This window comes from Contarinia nasturtii, unplaced genomic scaffold, assembly GCF_009176525.2.
Source record: "Contarinia nasturtii isolate CC-2019 unplaced genomic scaffold, AAFC_CNas_1.1 Cnas_scaffold_187, whole genome shotgun sequence".
Lineage (NCBI taxonomy): Eukaryota > Metazoa > Arthropoda > Insecta > Diptera > Cecidomyiidae > Contarinia > Contarinia nasturtii.
In genome coordinates, this window is record NW_022197544.1 from 10,545,493 (window position 1) to 10,565,441 (window position 19,949).

Here is a 19,949-nt window from a genome sequence, read left to right on the forward strand (position 1 = left end):
CCGTTGATTCAGTTCGTAACAATATTGGAGCTTCAACAAATAGCAATGTTGAAACTGGCTCAGGTAAGGAAATTGCTTAGTTTATATATACCGCCATGTTAAATTTGGAGTTAAAATTTCATATGTGTCAGAAATATATGGACTCTTGAAGTTTTGTGGGAACAAATGTATGTATAATAAATGTAATTTTTATTTGATTTTTTTATTCTAACAGAAGACGATGATGAAGATGAAGAATCCACATCATCACATCACAATCAAAGAGATGTTGCACCTGGTTGTTCACGCAGCGGAAGTCAAGACAATTCAAATAGTTCACAATCAAACGGAGCGCCAATGAAAATTCCATTGATTGACTACATATTAAATGTTATGAAATTCGTAGACGCCATTTTAAGTAATAACTCAACTGATGATCATTGTCGTGAATTTGTTGCACAAGGAGGCCTACAACCGCTTTTACAAATCTTGTCATTGCCAAATTTGCCTGTAGATAGCCCTATAACAGCTTCAGCACAAGCAGTTGCTGCTGTTTGCAAATCAATATTGGTAAGTAAAAACAATTCAGTTATTTGAAAATTCAATTCAATAATAATGATCTATGTTAAAAAATTGTATTTTAATATTTTCAAATTGATATGGTTTTTTTGGTTTACCAACTATAGAGTTTAGCACATGAACCACAAGTGTTAAAAGTTAGCTTAGAACAATTGGCCACCGTTGTCGATCAATTGGAACCACTACAAAGTCATTGGGAACAATCTCAAGGAAGTGTATTGCTAAAGGAATTGGCAAATTGCAAAAACATTGAATCGGCCTTTTCAAATGCATCTGAAACGCCATTGTTACATGCAATGAGTGCGGTTCATGGTTACGTTGTGATGTTGGTTCATGTTTGTCGAACGGGACAAACGGAAATCCGTAATCTGTTGATTGAGCAATGGGGACAAGATAATAAATATGGCCAGAAATTGCTGTACAAATTAGTTCAATTATATACAGCCTTAGTATGGGAAAGTACACTTTTACTTGCATTATGCACAGATGATATAATTCCAGTTGGTTGTGACTTTGGCAAAGAGGATCTCGATAAATTGGGCGAACCTCCATCGGTACCAAGCCAAAGCGGAACGCCCGTCATACCGTCTGAAGTCAGTTTAGATACACCAATGCCATTAATGACAACAACACAAAGCACTGAAGCAACAGCGTCTATAAATGAACTATCCATGGATATTGATCGAGTTCTCAATTCAACATCATTAGATAATGAAACATCATCAACACTGGCATCAACAACAACATTATCAACAGAGACAGCAAGTATAACGAACAAATTTGATGCTCCATTGAATGCAACTACAGCCTCAAGTTCCAACAAACCGTCATCAATTCAACGTCGAATTGTTGCAACACCAAGTCAGTTGCGTTACATAAAGTCCTTGCTCGGCGCTTCATCACGATTGGGTCGAGCTTTGGCTGAATTATTTGGCTTACTTGTTAAGTTATGTGTCGGCAATCGGATGCGTATGCGACATCCCCAAAACGTTGGTAATTATATGTCATCTGCATCGCGTGATATTGCTCGAGTGCTCAGTTATATCTTGGTCGATGGCTTATCGCACGATCAATTACCGCCATCGCCCATACCAAAGCTAAAGCAAACATTTCTCATTTGTTCTATCGGTTTCACAAGCCCAATGTTATTCGATGAGAAACGTAATGCTTACCATTTAATGTTGCATAAATTTTGCGAAGAAGGTGGTCTGCAGGCATTCTTCGAAATGTTTGGCTTTGCATTAAGCTTGGAACCAGACATTGTTAAAAGTAACAATGGAAAAACTGCGTCGTCAAGTGATACTACTGAATATACAGAACAACAAGAAGAATCGTCATTAAAAGACACCGATGATCCAAGCGAAATGACACAATCAACTACCTCCGCTACAACCATTCGAACAGCGGATGATTTAATCACTCCAAAAGAAATCTTCACGAACAATGAACAGCATGGTGAATTTTCGTCTGGAAGTGGTGAGTTCTTGGATGCTTGGCTCATGCTACTCGAGAAAATGGTAAATCCAAAAGCCGTTCTTGAGTCACAACATGTGATACAAACGAAATCTCTACGAAATAAACCAGAATTCGATACGGTCATATATTTGATAAATGTACATAAGCTTGCTTTTCAAACTGTCACCAAAATTTGGTCATACAAACCGATTCGAACATATGGTGCTCGCATGACTGAATCCATGCTAACCATTATGAAACACATCTATCAGGGTGAACCAATTTTGCGAGAAAAATACAATAAGAAAATCACCGAACAACCTTTATCGAACAACGATAAAACAAGTATTAAATTTGGTTCACTATTTCCACGATCTGGCAATACAAATCAGCCAGATACTGAAAATACAAATAGACTGACTTCACGGGGTAATCGATCGTCAACAAGCGGTGTTGGTAATATTAATAATACGGTTAATGAAGCATTTTTAACACAACTCATGGAAATGGGTTTTTCACAAGAGAATTGCCGTGAAGCACTTTATCATACGGGCTCAATGGAACAGGCTACTGAATACTTGCTAACTCATAGCGGTACCTCTGGTATTAATAATCCAACGAATGAAAATCAAAGTGGAGTAGGTGTTGATTCGGACGATGATGAGAATGTCGATGCCGAAATGGTGGTTTTGATGGGACAATCGACTGATGCGAAAATTGAATCAACTGGAACATCATCGTTTACAAAGCGCAACCGGCGTGGAATGCGTAGTACCGCAACAGTTTTACCAAACCAACAACCGCTTTCGGAACAATTACTATCCGATTTTGGTGAAGAGGCTGTTCATACATCGTTATATTTAATTGATCAAGTACCTGATGCTGTATTCAAAGGTTCCGAATTACTTGGAATTTTATTCAAACGAGCCGATATTAAATGGAAAATGTTAGCAACAATAATTTCAACAATGATCGATTGTGCCGAACAGTTACGTTCTATGCTTACCGATCGTGTTACACCGCACGAAACAATTTTCTTTGGTGAAGTCGGTTGTCGTTTTACCGTTCGATTGCACATATTCTGTCTATTTCTTGAAGTCTCACAATACCACGACCTTCGAACGCCAGTAATTTTATCAATAAAAGAGTTCAAATTGATGCCAAAATTGATTAGTTTGCTGAACGAAACGGAAGATGTGTTAACAGCAAAGGCCGGAAAATCTCTTTATACACCGAAATGGTTATCACAAATGATTTTGTTGATTGACCTATACGAAAAAGTTGTCGTTTCGATTCGTCGCCGAAATGAAATGCATCGAATCACAACAAATAGTGAGTGTTATTATTTTTACCTAATATTTTTCATTTTCAGAATAATTGATAACCATTGACAAATATTAAATTATTGCACACCCTTTCAGCTTGGAAGTGGTACGATGTACAAAGTGGAAAATGGAATGCATACACAAATGGCAATAATAAGATAATCAATGATGCATATAATAATGGTGAATCAACGGTTCGAGTATCTGTAGGTCGCCATCGATATACAATAAACTTCAATTGCATGTCACAAGTAAATGAAGAGACTGGAAATCATCGACCTGTTGTTTTGGGATTACTATCCTCAGTGAATTCGCAGCGTATACCAGATCACGTTTCAGCTACACTATCACATATTCTTGGATCAGATACTGAAGAAAATTCCAATATAAGCAACGACGAACAAAAACCAAAGGTGAATCGAACAATAGAGAAACCGCCAAACGTAACAGACGTAAGTATCATTTATTTATCATTTGTTTGGAATTTGAAATATAATAGCATAATGTTTTTTTTTCTGGGATTTTTTAAGCAGATATCGTCGCCTGGAATAAAGTCTCAATTATCATCGATAAATTTACAATACAACAACGGACAGTTGGACCGTACAACAATGGCATCACTGTGTGAAATGCGTGAAAATCATTTAAAGAACGGATTTCGAACGTACTACACATCATCTGTGGTTAATAATCCAAAGAAAGAGAGCAGCAACGTATCGATAGTTACAGAAGATGATGCAAAATTACTCGGATTGGAGGAATTTTTAACAGAAAACATTGTGGCCACGTGTGTTCGTCTTATGTCACCAAAAATTTCTGTGGATCGTGATTCATTGCATGCACTAATGATGCTTTGTGTACGACTGACAACCAAATATCAAAATGCTGAAGTATTTGCTCGTGAAGGCGGAATCAAGCTGTTGTTAGAAATGAAGCAGTCTGGAGGATATTTGAGAGCATCAACTTTGGCCAATTTATTGATTCGACATACACTTGAAGAGCCGCGTACTTTAGCAATGGCAATGGAAAAAGTGATTGCTGCTCGAACATTGCAGACAATACCACCTGGATATCGAGATTTAATCTTTATGCTACGTCGAATGAGTTCCGCCGTTGCCCGTGATCCTGATATTTTCAAAGAAATAGCTCGATCGATGCTTCGCATCGATATAAATACATTACGTCGTGGTGTGTTTAGCGAAGATAATCGCTTGATTATGAAATCAGTAGCATCATCAAACTCAAAACGATCAACAGAAAAGCCAAATGAAAACTCAATCGCCGTTAAAGTTGTATATGATTTGTTGCAAGCACTTATTGTGCCTATCAATTCTGCTCAGAAGCAAACATTCGAAGAAAAGGTTACGACAAATGCAGCGAAAAATCATAGCCGTCACACAAGTAGTTCAACTTCATTTAGTACATCAACAAATACTGTATCATCCAACACGACCTTTGGAAGTAATAATAACAATAGTAATTACTTGGTCGATGACAACGATATATCATTTATTGCAATGTCGTTTGCTGGCCCCAGCAACGATACAAACACAGGTCATTCCAGTCGCTTGGGCACGATGCAAGGTATACTCACTTAAAAATTACTATTCCATTAATATGTGTGTAATATGTTTTGAGACTAAATTGAGACGTTCGCCATTTGAACAACAAACACACATTAATAAATTCTTTCCATTGTCTTCGATTTTTCGCAATATGCGCCGAACCTTCAAAATCATGCTTTGGCAGAACGATTTGTCGATTTTGATTAACTTCCTTTCAACCCATCCAACCAATTGTTGCTCGTTTCAAGTATTTTGGACCTTCGCCTATAACATACATCTAAAAACAGACGAAAAATAATTAATTTGGAGTCTTTTTGTGAAGTTAAAAAGATGGTCCTTTTTTCATGGAAATGCTACTTTTTAAGAAGTGAGCCAATATTGTGGGTTTTTCTGCTTGCAAAGCACAATCTTGTCTTTAATCAGATAGTTCTCAACGAATTCCATCGATTACAACTATATTTGGTTGATAATGGAGCATTTAATGGTTTAACCTTACGTTTCAGCACTAAATTTTCGAATAGTGGCTCTAAAATACCTTCCGATGAATGTTTCACTATCCAAAATGATGAATTTTTCAGTGCAACATGCTATAAGGTGAAGTAAACACCCAATTTTGGACACCCTTTGGAATTTTTTCGTAACTTATTTTGCTGATTACTAATGATCGTGTCTAAATCTATTGTTTTTTTTTTTTTTTTAATTTGGATGTGCTGTAACCATAAGAATCACCAAAACTGAATTTTTACTTGACCATCCCGGTTTTCAGTACTTGATGACAATTTTGAAGGGTTTGAGCATTTAAATTAGGAATACGACCGGACTTTTGGCTTTTTCTAGAATCTTTGTCTTCATATTAAGTCAATGAAACACGATACATGGTTCGAAGACAGATTGGTTCTTAGCCGCCAAAACCATTTGAGACACTTTTTCGTAAATCCAATTTGTACGTCATCGCGAATAGAAATTTTTGTGCAAATTGTGTTCGACAGTAGAGTAGGAGTCCCGTTAAGTCTCCTATGTGCATTGATTGACATGTTTGGTTTTGTATATCTATTGAAAATATCGAGAGGAGAGTATGTTTTTATTCAGACATTACTCAGCTATAAGCGCTTAATAACATACTCTCTTCTCGATATATTCAATAGATATGTAGCGTAATAAACGCCCGAATTTAGTCTCAGAACATATTACACACATGTTATGTTCCATTACATGTTGATTAATTTACATTATTTTCATTTTTTTTCTAATCTACCTAGGTACGATGCATTTAATGGGTGGAAATGAATCGTCCTCGTCAACATCTTCAAATAAACCACAAAATAGTATGCTGGCAGATGGATGGAATGGATCGAATACAAAAGGAGAGAATGATAAACCACTTTTGTCTAAACTTACGATCCTTAAAACATTGGCAGAAGCCGTACGATCGTATTCATCAGTTGGTGTCATTATTGCCGAGTATACATATCAGCCACAACCAAATACCTTGATTCGCAAAGCCCAACCAGCACTTGCTTTCATTTTGGACAATCTCTTACCTTCGACTGAACAAAATCCAGACAGAGAATGTTCATCCGGTGCTCGCATGCTGATCGCAGCACTTTCTGCAGCGATCGATTCACATATTACCCAGCTCACCGTTGTAACAGAAGTGCGTGCAGCTATTTTGCGTGCTCTTTCATGGCCAGAAATACCCGAAAAGCATGCTCAATTGCAATTACTGACTGCTTTAATTCCAACAATGATCGAAAACTGCCCACCCGATCAAAATCCTGCCCTGATGCGATTACAACAACAACAACCCCGTCGTAATGACATATTCAATATCATGGTGCGCAAGGGATTAATTGCTAATCTGGCAAATATCACACAGAGCTTGGATTTGTCAAGTCCTCATACAATTGTGACAATTGGTACGGCACTAAAATCGCTTGAACAATTGTTACGAATGTCGAATCAATCGTCTTCACCTGTGCAGTTCAATAAAAGTCGAACCACAGACATTGATGCAAGTGCAAGTAATCCACAAAATATGCAACTGGATGAAAATCAGAGACCAACCATGAATGACCCATTAGTTTTTGATGAAAATGTTGCCAATGGTATATATTATTCATTGCGCTGAATATCATTCGAGTAAGATTCTAATCTAATTATATGCTTCTTATTTAATTTCAGAAAATTCAGCTGATGATGAACCAATCAATGAGAATGAGGATGGAGCAATAGAAGATGATAGTATTCAAAATGCGAACGAAGTTCTAAATACAATCACAGTAGATGGTAGTGAAATTGAAACAGCTGGTCCAATTGAGCTGCCAATCAATACAAATGAACCTGAGGCACAAGACTTTATCGAGAATCCACGAGTTGATGTACAACCAATTGACTCATCAATGCTTGAAGAGATTCGTCGTCGAATATTAGATCGTGAATCTATACTTGATGATTCGGTAGATCGAACCGCACGCGGTGTTGCTACATCAGTAATTGCAGCTGGTAATTCAACGAATAATGGTAGCGGCCTTCAACCTATCGAATTGGCTGAAGAACGGTTCATCCTAGAAGAAGATGACACCAGCAGTGATTCTGATTCAAATGGATCCGAAGAAAATGACGAAGAACGTGAAGAAGAATCAAATGGTAAAGAAATTCAAATACATTAACATATTTTTATTTATATAAATAGTGCAAATTATTTTAAACATTGATGATCAAAGGCCAATGGAAGGCATTATTTTGGAACTTGGTTTAGCATTATTTTATGCTAGATCGTGAATTTAGGCGATTCTTTTGAATTTTTACATAATTTGGATGTTTTTAATTTACACACTGAACCATATGTGGAAAAGATAAAAAATTCAAGGGGGATTATTAATTATTTGGGATTTCCAAAAGGATTAAAATGGTGGTGAACTAAAGTTTAATCTTTGATAGAACGTTTTGCTCATTATTTATATTAGGTTTTGATAAAAAAATCAGAAGTGACAACAAATAGTTTCAAATATAAATTTTTATGTCGAATTCAATTTCAATGACAAAGAATAACATCAATATGATTTGTTCAAATAATCTCAAGTATTGCAGTAAATGTTGCGATCGTCCACTGTACCACGATTCCTTGTAATTAATGGTGGGAATATTTAGTTCACGTTTTTCATATCGACACCATCTCAAAATTGACACCATTTTTGTATTCCGCACAAAAAATTACTTTTAGAAAATCATACCTCCTGAACCCCCAGAGCACCCCTTGTACCCTGAAATCGGGTACAAATGTAAAAAATCCAATTTTTTGACTTTTTGACCCCATTATGGTCATTGCCATAATGGGTTACTTCTGGGTCTTTTTTACCCCCAAGGAGAGGTCTTCGACCCTTCTTTTGGCGATAATTTTTTGTTGTCTCTTCAAGGGCTACAACTTTGCCGAAGAAAGTATTAGAATATTTTGCGTCGTTTAAAAGATGTAGATGACCGTACATAACACAAAAAGGGGATTTTTGGCACTTCAAGGGGGCGTATCTGGGGGGTATATGAATTTGGGGGAAAAATTGATGCTAAACGTGTTATGTTTGGACCCCTCTACCACATCCAATAGGAATTTGAAAAAAAAAATCTGATACGCTGAGCATGTTTACTCGTAAGCTTACCAAATTTCAAAATGTATATCCATTCATGTAAATGTGAAGCCACCACACACATACCCGCTTAGGTCATTACAGTTGAACTTTTCTATAAGTTTGCACTAAAGTGCGTAAGCACTTTTTATTTTTATTCATTTCTTGCTTTTCAATCCAAAACTCAACAAATAGGTGAAGATGAGAATGAAGATGAAGCAGAAGATCGTAGCGATTTAGAAGTAGATGAAGAAACTAGACAGTATATTGAAATGTATGATGTATACGGTCGCCATTTATCGCCAAGTATTCCAGAGCTAGAACGAGACAATGAAGATATCTTAATGATTCAATACGCCGACAATGGACGAGATGGAAGTGGAAATAATGCGGGTAGTTCAAACTCTGTTGGCGTTAGTGTTAACGTAAACGTTGATGTGGAGAATGATCAACCAAGTTCGTCCAATAGTAATGTGCCTTCAACTAGTGGAATAAATCGGGTAATAATAAAGACTATCTTAATTGTGTGCATGTGTGCATATAAAACATACAATTTTAAAATTAATTTTTCAAAATCTTTTCTATTCAGACGAATTTTCCAAATATATTTGAAACAAACAATATAAACCGTCATGAAGAAGGAGTTTCAGCGAATGGAGATGCCAGCAATGAAAGTGCGACAGGGTCACAAAGTACATCAAATGTTATCGGTCGAATTCACATAACAACCAGTAATTCACGTTCGGGAGGCTTTGGACCCGGTTCGAATCAACCCAATTCTTTATCACAATTGATTCAATTTCGAACACAACGAAATGCAAATCGCCAAAGACGATGTGCTTACTTAAATTTGAATGGTCGCAACTCAAATCCACCAGCAATTTTGCAACGTCTATTAGGTCCAGTTGCACAAAATGTTAATATTGGTCTTGGCCAGGTTATTGCAAATGCCAATGGATCAGCTTCATTTAGAGATGCGACTCGTGTTGTTGTAATGGATAATGGATTTGGTATTCTATCAAATTCAGGTGAACCATCAATTGATATCGTTGATCAAACTGGTTACTTATTCGGTCGTAGCTTAGCGGCGACACTTAATCAAACGCCTTCACCATTGCACTGGTGGCTCGAAGAAGCCAAAGCATTGGGTATTGAATCTCAAGCTGATGTATGCTTAACTGTATGTAATGAACTCATTCCTGAACTAGAAGCACAAAGATCAATGGAGTTATCAAAAACTCGAAGCAAACGAAAGAAAAAGTCACCAGGGGATAACACAAGTAAGCAAACACAAGGACAAAAACAAAAGAGTTCTTCTACAATTCAAAGCACAAACAACACTGATACTGAAATGGTATCTGCATTGGCGGAGGTTTTACCATCTGCTACAAGTGAAGCGCCATCGCTTGGAAATGAAACCGAAGAAAATCAACAAAACAGTGAAGTTCCAAGCGGTTCGGAGGTAGAGGATGAGTCAGGTAAATAAAAATATATTAGTTTTTATTATTCAATAACAATATGATAATTGAAAAAAAAAACAACTCGTAATTTTTCTATATTAAAATAGCTCTTTTCTCTTTTTTATTAATAGATGATGATGATTCGTCTAAAAATGATGATGAATTAGATATTGAAAATCAAAATTTGGCTGAAGATCGAGTAGTTGCCGATGATGACGATGACGATGACGAATCCGATGAAAATGAAGATGAAGGTACATTTTATGTTAAGTCCTTCAAAAAATTATGTACATTGTATAAAATAAAAATGGACTACACGTAATTTTTTGACAATTTTTTTAGATGAGGATGAAGATGAAGATGAAGGAATTCATCCACTGCCTTTACGTTCCTATGTTGAGTCAAATGAAGAAATGACTGAATCTGACTGTAATGTACAGGAAGACGATGAAAGAACAGGTATGGTCTAAAGATACGCATTTTAGCCATCTCCATTCATTAATGGTTACAAATTAATTTAAATAGGAGGTGGATCAGCATCAGATAGTGGACGTTCGATAGCCTCATCTGTATCTACTGAACCATTCTTCTCAGGCCAAAGCATACTCACCGAACAGTCATTGATGGCAGGAGTAACTGCAACGGCTCAAGGCTCCGCATCGCAAACACCAACATCAGTTCAAAGCCAACCTGTAGTTGAAAGTGAATTTAATTCGAGCACCAATAATAATGAACAGAACACAACTTCAACTGTTGAGCAATCAACATCACAGCTCACAGAAACAAGTGAAATTCTAGATAAAAGTGAATCAAAAGAACAAGAAAATGTTAGTAATGATGATAATGCAGACAAAGATGTTGTTAATGTTTATTCTTCAGGTGTTGAAGGTAAGTACACTTGTTTATCTGATTTCATGACAATGAAAATATACTTTTATTTTAATCACACGTAAATCTTTATTCATGTAGAAAATGCAGATAGAAAACGCCAAAGACTAAATAGTGAACAACAATATGACGGCCAGTCCACATCAAACGAAAATGAAAATGATAACAGAGAAGATTCAGAACAAAATCAAGCTTCAATACAGCATATACCAATCACTGAAACAGAACCATCATTAAGTGAATCAAGTGAAATAGTCAGAGAAACGAACGGTATGCTTTTTTCTCATAGTTGAATATTTCTATTAAAAATTTGCAAATCTATACTTCGACAAATGTAATATTTTTTTAACTAACAAAAAATTAACAGATGAACCGAGAATAGTGCCAGAGGAAAATGTAACACAAGAACAGCTGTCTACTGTTACCGCCAATACTAATAGTATTAGTTCAAATGCCAACGAAATTGGCGAGGGAACATCATCAGGAACCCAGATTGATGGTAATCAAATCCCTGACGGAATTGATCCATCATTTTTAGCTGCATTGCCAGAAGAAATGCGAGCTGAAGTCATAGCCGAACACTTGAGAATTCAACGCATGCAAGAACGGACACGTTTGCAGCAACAAGTGGCCGTTCAAAATGAGCAACAGGCCGTGGCTGAAGTGAATCCAGAGTTTTTGGCTGCCCTTCCACCAAGCATTCAAGAAGAAGTACTAGCACAACAAAGACTTGAACAACAAAGATTGGCTGCTGCAGCTGCAAATCCAAATGACCCAGTCGATGCCGCAGCGTTCTTTCAAAATCTTCAACCATCGTTGAGGTATTCTTTTAAGTCTTTATTCGTGATTTCTATTCACCACAGCAATGAAACGACAACAACAATAACACATATTTTTACTGTTAAAATTTTGATGTCAAATGGTGTCGACATTGGTGACGGTATTTTGAAACAGACTGTGTAATCCATATTCATCGTATATTATCCTATGTAAAGTTCTATACTTGATCTAGTTCACATTGATAGTTCAAATCATTTATGTCCACTAGCGTGGACATGGACTGTGTGTTTCTTCTGTTACATGTACGTTGTAATGGACAAGTATAGTTTATAGTAACATGGCGTCGTTCAAATAAATTTAAAAATCCGTCACTCGTGTCAACACCATCTAGCACGGTAGTAGGGATTTCATTGCTGTGCTATTCACAATTCATTACAACGATATATATTATATTATATTCGTCCAAAATATCGTAATGTTTGACAGTGATAAAAAACATATGTGTTTCTCATTTTCAGGCAAGCAATTTTGACTGACATGGAGGAATCACAGATTTCGGTGCTAACTCCAGAGTTGGCAGCTGAAGCACAAAACCTACGACGTGATTGGGAAAGTCGAAATCGTCAAATAATGCAAGAGCAGATTAGTCAAATTGGATCTGGTGGAAACAGTGGGAACGTTGGAACGTCACCTAGCTTTTCGTCAGTACTTCGCTATCGTAGTCGTTTACCCGAACCAATTTCTTCTGTCAATTATTTGCAACGAATGCGATGGAATAATTGGCCAATTAATCCTGGCTCGGCCACAATTTCAGTAGATCGGGATACATTTGGAGCTGGTAGTAGTTTATTATGCATGGAACAACAAGGAAAACCGCAATTGGACCATGAATCCTTAACATCATTGTTAATTTTGCTATTTGTTGAAGCAAATAAAATCTGTACTCTTCGTTTTCATCGTGTTATTCGTATTCTGTGTTCGCACATTCCAACGCGTGACTGGATCATTCGAACGATTCTATCCATTATAGAGCGAAGCAATCAACAATCAAGACAAAGCGAACAGCAACAAACAATAATTAATCGACCTCATTGGCTTAACATTCGATTGGATGCTGCTTTAGGTAACCGAAATAATATATTCATCATCAAAAAACTCAGTCATTCAAAAAACGATGACGAAATGCTAATTGACGATGCCACCGAAATATCATCCAGTGAATACTCGATTGCTATTCATCCACAAGCAGCACAAATTGTTTGTCGTCATGCACTCGAACTATTGATATCGCTAGCTAAAAATTTCCCAGCCAATTTCTTGCCCATCAAAAAGAAGGGACGTACTAACAAAAACGATATCAATCTTGATGAAAATCAACCAAGCACCAGCAGTTTAGCACGATCATTGAAAGATTCAACACAACAAGGGAAATCAACAGATTTCTGGGACATTTTACTTCGTTTAGAAATGAGATCGCGGAATAGTAAATCATTTAATACTTGCGATGCGTCAGTAAGTCCAGCGAAAGCCGAAGATTTCATCGACATCGAAATGAACTCGTTCTCTGAATCACCATTCGGTCAATTGATTTCGATGCTTTCATTTAATATAATTCTGAAAAGTACATTGTTAACAGATCGACTATTGAAATTGTTGTCATACATTTCGGTTGGATTACCAGATGCTGTTCAATTGGCAACAACAATTTCAGCGATGCCAAATGCATTTGAATCACCGTCTGAAGACAATAATGAAACTGGCGCCGAGACTAATGCAACAGACAATAACGCAAGTACATCTGTTGCCACAGCTACAGCCTCAGCCACAATTGAAAATACGACAAATACATCATCAGCAAGCCATCAATGTGTGAACCGTTTGAAGTCATCACCAGTTGAGTTGGATGAAAAATGTTTACCAGAATCACAAGATAGTTTACGTTTAGCAATCGAAGTGCTTACATCAAAATCTTGTTCAGAAGAAGGACTCGAAGATGCAACTTCATTATTACTGAATTTAAGCCAGTGTTCGAATATAACACGAACGTTCATTCTCAATTTATTAATAGACGGCGCCAAATATTTGGCCGGAGTAGTTCAAAATCAAATTAATGACTTGATTTATGATTTGAGGCAACTTAACCAAAGAAATCGGACTGAATCAGGCTTATCACCGTCAAATTCACAGCAAATGCCAATTCAAGAAAATATAAATGACTTACAACAACCATCTACATCAAAGGCAACATCAGCTAGTGCCAGCAAGGGTATTTTACAGGACCGTTTCACGAAAGAGACTGTTGTAATAACATCTACATCTAAACAAAAGATACGTTGTGAATTACAATTACCTTCTATGGTACCTTTGATTTCGAAGACGGCTAGTCAGTCGTTCTTCTTGCGCATACTGAAGGTTGTCATTCAAATAAGAGAGTCAGCCAAAGAGACACTGACTAAAGAATTATCAAATCAACGACAAGGATCAAAGAAAATCATACTGAATTCTATTGAACAACAGCCACTTAGCGAAACACTGCAATTGGATTATTTGTGGAACACACTCAGTGATTGTTTGGTTGAATTGGAAGAAAATGCCGATCATCATGCTGTTCTCGTACTTCAACCGGCCGTAGAGGCATTCTTTTTAGTTCACGCTTCATCACAACCACAACAATCATCAACCGAGCAAAAGAAGTTTAACCAGGTAAAAAATATAAAAAATATATAAATAAACATTCATTTAGCTTTAAAACAGGAAAAAAATACATTTTTAAAACCATCAAAACCAAATTACATTCTGATTTTTTAATTATTTTTTTATACAGAACCGTTCTCAAAATATGGTAGACACTCAAGGTCAGAGCGCAGAGAATACCGTTGATGGCAATAATACCTCAAATACACCAGAAAATAGTGAGATAACACCAGCAGTCAACGATACATCTGACGGAGAAAACCGTGAAATGGTATTTTTTTAATCCTTCTTTCCATAAAATATGTTTTTAAACTAGTTTTTACCGTCCATTTTTTGGGTTATTTTAGATTTCACCAATTTCATTATTCAATATGCCAAATAGCAACTCATTTCCGCAGACAAGCAATGAAAGTGCACAGTCCCATAGTTCAAGCGATCAAGAGAAAAGTAGTAACATTTTAAATCGTCTCGGTATTCCAACACAACAACAAGCTCCAAAAGTACAACTCACTTCAGACCAAAAGAAGTTCTTGCAATTTGCTGAAAAACATCGAACTGTGCTTAATCAAATATTACGTCAATCGACTGTCCACTTATCAGATGGACCATTTGCAGTGTTAGTTGATCACACAAGAATCCTTGATTTTGATGTCAAACGTCGGTACTTCCGAACTGAATTAGAACGAATGGATGAAGGAATACGACGTGAAGAATTGGCAGTACATGTTCATCGTGTAACTGTATTCGAAGACTCATTCCGCGAACTATATCGCCGTAACCCAGAAGAATGGAAAAATCGGTTTTACATTGTCTTTGAAGGTATTATATATTATTATATAAATATATATGTGAATTTAAATGTTTCTATTTTACAGATGAAGAAGGCCAGGATGCCGGAGGTTTGTTACGTGAGTGGTATGTCATAATTTCGCGTGAAATTTTCAATCCAATGTATGCACTTTTCACTGTATCGCCTGGAGATCGTGTCACTTATATGATAAATCCATCAAGTCATGCCAACTCCAACCATTTGTTCTATTTCAAATTTGTTGGTCGAGTTATCGGTAATTGTTTCATTTGCTAAAATAAAGTAATCATCAATTGATAGACATTCTTTTATTCCAGCTAAGGCAATCTATGACAATAAATTGCTTGAGTGTTATTTTACACGCTCATTCTACAAGCATATTTTAGGCATTGAAGTAAACACTCAAGATATGGAAAATGAAGACTATGAATTCTATAAGGGTCTCGTTTATTTAATGGAAAATCATGTATCTGCATTAGGATACGAACAGACATTCAGTTTGGAGGTACAAGAGTTTGGTGTAACTGAAGTCCGTGATCTAATTCCAAATGGGCGAAACATAGTCGTAAATGAAGATAACAAATTCAATTACATCCATTTGGTGTGTCAATTGAAAATGAGCGGTTCAATTAAACAACAGTAAGCCGATTAAAAAACTCTTCTAGTCCATTGAAATTCATTGATGATTTTATTTTTTGCATAAACAGATTGAATGCATTCCTCGAAGGTTTTTATGACATTATCCCCAAACGATTGATCTCAATATTTAACGAACAAGAGTTGGAACTATTGATATCTGGTCTGCCAAATGTTGATATTGAAGACCTAAAAGCAAATACTGAATACCACAAATACCAAGCAAACTCAATTCAAGTAAGTTTTTAGTTATAAGTTAAGTATATTTCTCTTAATAATTTATTTTCTTTTGATATAGATTCAATGGTTCTGGCGTGCTCTGCGTAGTTTCGATCAAGCTGATCGCGCTAAGTTCCTACAATTCGTGACGGGTACATCGAAGGTGCCATTACAAGGTTTTGGCGCACTGGAAGGAATGAATGGTGTACAAAAATTCCAAATTCATCGTGATGACAGATCAACGGAACGTCTTCCATCGGCTCACACATGGTAGTTTGCAGTTTATTTATTTCAATTTTTGTATTGATTGAATTCATAAATAATTTAAACTATTATTTTTTATAGCTTCAATCAATTGGATCTTCCCGTGTACAAGACATACGATAAATTACGATCAAGTCTATTGAAAGCCATTCATGAATGTTCAGAAGGCTTTGGATTTGCCTAAATGATCAGAATTGGAATCAAATAGTTTAATTAAACAACTAAAACATACAAAACAATGTCATTTGATGTCATAGGAAAAAAGACAGAATTTAAAATAAACAGTGATTACAACGGAAAATTTGACATGAATGAAAAATCCATGTTGTCATGAATGACATAGAGACTAGTAGCTTGTCATCGACCGTGAGCAATGATCAACAAAAATTTTAATTTTGAATTTTTTTACACATACACAAAAAATTATGTAAGTAACAGATATAGATATAATAAATGAAAAAATAGGATTCAATAAGAAATGATCAGAGAAGAATATAGCAACTTATAATAAAATGAGAGAATCGGATAAAACGGATTGTATTACTGTAAACGTATATCTAAGTGATATTAATTTAAAATAATTCTGTCTTTGAGTAACATTTATGTCATTTGAATCCAAAATAAAATATGAAACAAAAAAAATCATTGAATTTGATGCTCGTAAACCTTACATTTGTATCTAATATTGAAAAAACATTTTTGCATACTCAGCACTATAAAAGAAAAAGGTTCTCAATACATCGAAATATTCTTCAAATATATGAGAGACATTGTCATAATAAAATCAACTAAGGATAACGTGGAAATATTTTGGTTGGTATTGGTCATTATTAGTTGACAGTTTTGAGAGCGAGCTGACGACACTAAATATTGGCATCGAATACATCAGAGTAAGCTGAGATTTCAACGAAGTAAGTCGCTTCATAAGAACTCGTTGTGGCCAGGGACCGGTTCGTGCATATATCCATGCTTGCCTAGATACGCTAGGTAGCATAGATATGCCAAGCATAGCGGCAAATGCAACCGACGCATCGCCGTCCACTCTGTATGAACATACACATGTTCGTGTATGCAGGCGGCCGTGCTTCGAGAGACGTACGCATAAGATATAGCTCGAATCGAATGGCAACGGGTACGTTGCGGCTTGCCTCTCCGCTGTGCTTAGCATATTGGGGGTGTGAATTAATTTCCATCGTTTTTTTGTTGAAAATGAAAGTTTATTTTAAAGAAATGAACCAATGTGTTTTATTCAAAGTATTGTCTATCGCTAGCCACTACTTTGGCCTACCTCTCAGGAAATTTTCAGATTCCATATCCAAAGGAATGTTAGTTTTTTTCAGGGATGTATAGTCGAATGTCCGCACATGTGAAAGTCGAAACTTGGGACTAGGTTTAAATAATTGTACCAAAAATGTACTTAATTGTACCGCAATTTATTTTTAATTGTACCTTACTCGTTTGGCTAATATTTGAGGTTCAAATTTCGGGGTACTTCAATTTGCCGGTCAACTAGCCAAAATAAAACTCAAAGATATTTTTTAAATTTTTATGGCTGATAATAATTGTACCTAAAATGTACCTTCAAAATAACATCATCATAAAGTCATTACTTCGATGGTGTTCTTCTGCAGAGCATGTCCTTCAAAATTCACGAGGGGTTTCCCGAAAAAATGGCGAAAATGAAAATCAACGATAATTTTTCAAATTTTATGGCTTATAATAATTGTACCAAAAATGTACTTAATAGTACCGCAATTTATTTTTAATTGTACCTTACTCGTTTGGATAATATTTGGAGCCCACATTTCGGGCTAACTCAATATTGTGATAGAATGACGAAAACAAAACTCAAAGATATTTTTTAAAGTTTTATAGCTGATAATAATTGTACCTAAAATGTACCTTTCAAAAAAGGTTGGTATACAGAGTATATATTTCAAAATTCTTAGAGATGTTCCCATAATACAAAATATGAACAGGGAAATTGATCAAAGGACAAACTTGACGGTAAGTACACTTTGTTATTATAAAAGTAATTGTACCATACGAAATATAATTGAACCATGCTAATTTCGAATTGTACCTCACTGAAACTAATTGTACCATGGTAATTTCGAATTGTACCTCACTGAAACTAATTGTACCATGCTAATTTCGAATTGTACCTCACTGAAACTAATTGTACCATGGTATTTTCGAATTGTACCTCACTGAATCTAATTGTACCATGGTAATTTCGAATTGTACCTCACTGAAACAATTTTTAATGATTTTGCAAAAGTAAAAAAAATCACTTTTTTAAAAAAATTGGTAATTGAATTTTTCAGCAAGTTTCTTGTAATTGTTCTGTTAGTTTTCAACCAAAAACGATCAGCTGACATCAATAAAGATCATCTGTAACACTTTTGATGAGTTGTAATTCGATCAAATTTGATTACGTCACCCATTTGGCAGAATCGCGGATTTTTGGATTTCTCGTCAATTTTTGTGATTCAGCTCAACTCACATATGGTTTTTTATGCTTGAAATTCTTGAAATAGATCCCACCTTTACAATCAATCCCAATTCAATACGAAATTGATTCCATTTGTAAATTTAGAGCGATATTTGATTAGTCTTATATTGTTCTTCAACCAAACTTTCCTTCATTTCGTATTCGCTACAATTTTCACCACTTTTAGGATATGTAAATATTTGATATCGATCGCATTATTCATATTTAGTCAATCCATAACTTTTACATGCATTTAACGTAGAATTTTTCGCAAAAATAAGTGAAATAATTCAACTTGAAAGTTTTGGAGTTTTACACCAAATTCACCACTCAGTGTTCACCAAACTCAACATTTTTGTGTTGGAAACGCAAGATCTTGTTAATCTCAAGGTTCCATAATGATTATATGCATTTCTGATTGGATTAAAGTGAAAAAAATTAAATTCCCGCAAATGATGTTATTTTGAAATGATCTCAGATATTTTCGATGCAGTAAAAATTTGTGATGTTTGCAATTCGACCAAATAAAATGTGCTGATTCTTATAGCATTTTGACAGTACTTTGACATAAACTCATTGAAATTGTCATTCCAATTAGAAAATTCAAGTTACTCCATCGTGCGAAAAACGATGGAAATTAATTCACACCCCCAATAGCTATCAGGCATAGAAATATGCGCGAACCGGTCCCTGGTTGTGGCTGTCATTTTGTGTGTTTCAGTGCATAACTGTGTTTTGTATTGGGTGTATCGATTAATTTTTACCGCTGACTGTTAGATTTCGCCACTTAAACTTGTATGAAGTTTGACAGGTGAATCCAATTGCATTTTGTACATGTGACATTTGCCAATCTAATTCAGAGCAGAAAGATTTATTTTCGACACAGTGTCATTATTTTTTCATCAATTCAAAATGGATCGCGATAAAATGTTTTTCTTCCTTCCTTTTCTTATTTGATACGAAGAAAACTGCGGCTGAAGCGCAACGAATGCTTTCGGATACTTATGGTAGACAAGCTCCAATAGATTCCAACTGCAGAAAATGGTTTCAACGATTCAAAAGTGGTGATTTTGATTTGAAAGACAAAGAACGGCCAGGTCAGCCAAAAAAGTTTGAAGATACGGATTTGGAAGCATTACTCGATGAAAATCCATGTCAAACGCAAAAACAACTTGCATTGGAA

The 19,949-nt window shown here is 35.7% G+C and overlaps 1 protein-coding gene across 1 annotated transcript; it reads left to right on the forward strand.

Moving 5' to 3' along the window:
• Positions 1-6: 6 nt before the first annotated feature.
• LOC116336584 (E3 ubiquitin-protein ligase HUWE1-like) lies at positions 7-16,937 on the forward strand. The gene is made up of 22 exons (XM_031760512.1): positions 7-63; positions 215-549; positions 666-3,345; positions 3,435-3,790; positions 3,872-4,922; positions 6,163-7,008; positions 7,085-7,549; positions 8,719-9,023; positions 9,113-10,001; positions 10,115-10,237; positions 10,326-10,442; positions 10,509-10,871; positions 10,953-11,141; positions 11,239-11,692; positions 12,170-14,354; positions 14,476-14,616; positions 14,693-15,164; positions 15,221-15,409; positions 15,471-15,792; positions 15,861-16,026; positions 16,088-16,278; positions 16,354-16,937. Exons 2-22 carry the CDS (start codon positions 337-339, stop codon positions 16,454-16,456), a joined length of 11,820 nt encoding a protein of 3,939 aa, XP_031616372.1. The 5' UTR covers positions 7-63; positions 215-336; the 3' UTR covers positions 16,457-16,937.
• Positions 16,938-19,949: the final 3,012 nt, after the last annotated feature.

Bases quoted from the DNA above. Each gene is read 5' to 3' on its own strand.
- LOC116336584 (XM_031760512.1), top strand. From the start codon at position 337: ATGAAAATTCCATTGATTGACTACATATTAAATGTTATGAAATTCGTA. The intron at 10,872-10,952 runs GTAAGTACACTT...TTATTCATGTAG, and splicing joins TTATTCTTCAGGTGTTGAAG to AAAATGCAGATAGAAAACGC. The intron at 15,793-15,860 runs GTAAGCCGATTA...TTGCATAAACAG, and splicing joins AGCGGTTCAATTAAACAACA to ATTGAATGCATTCCTCGAAG.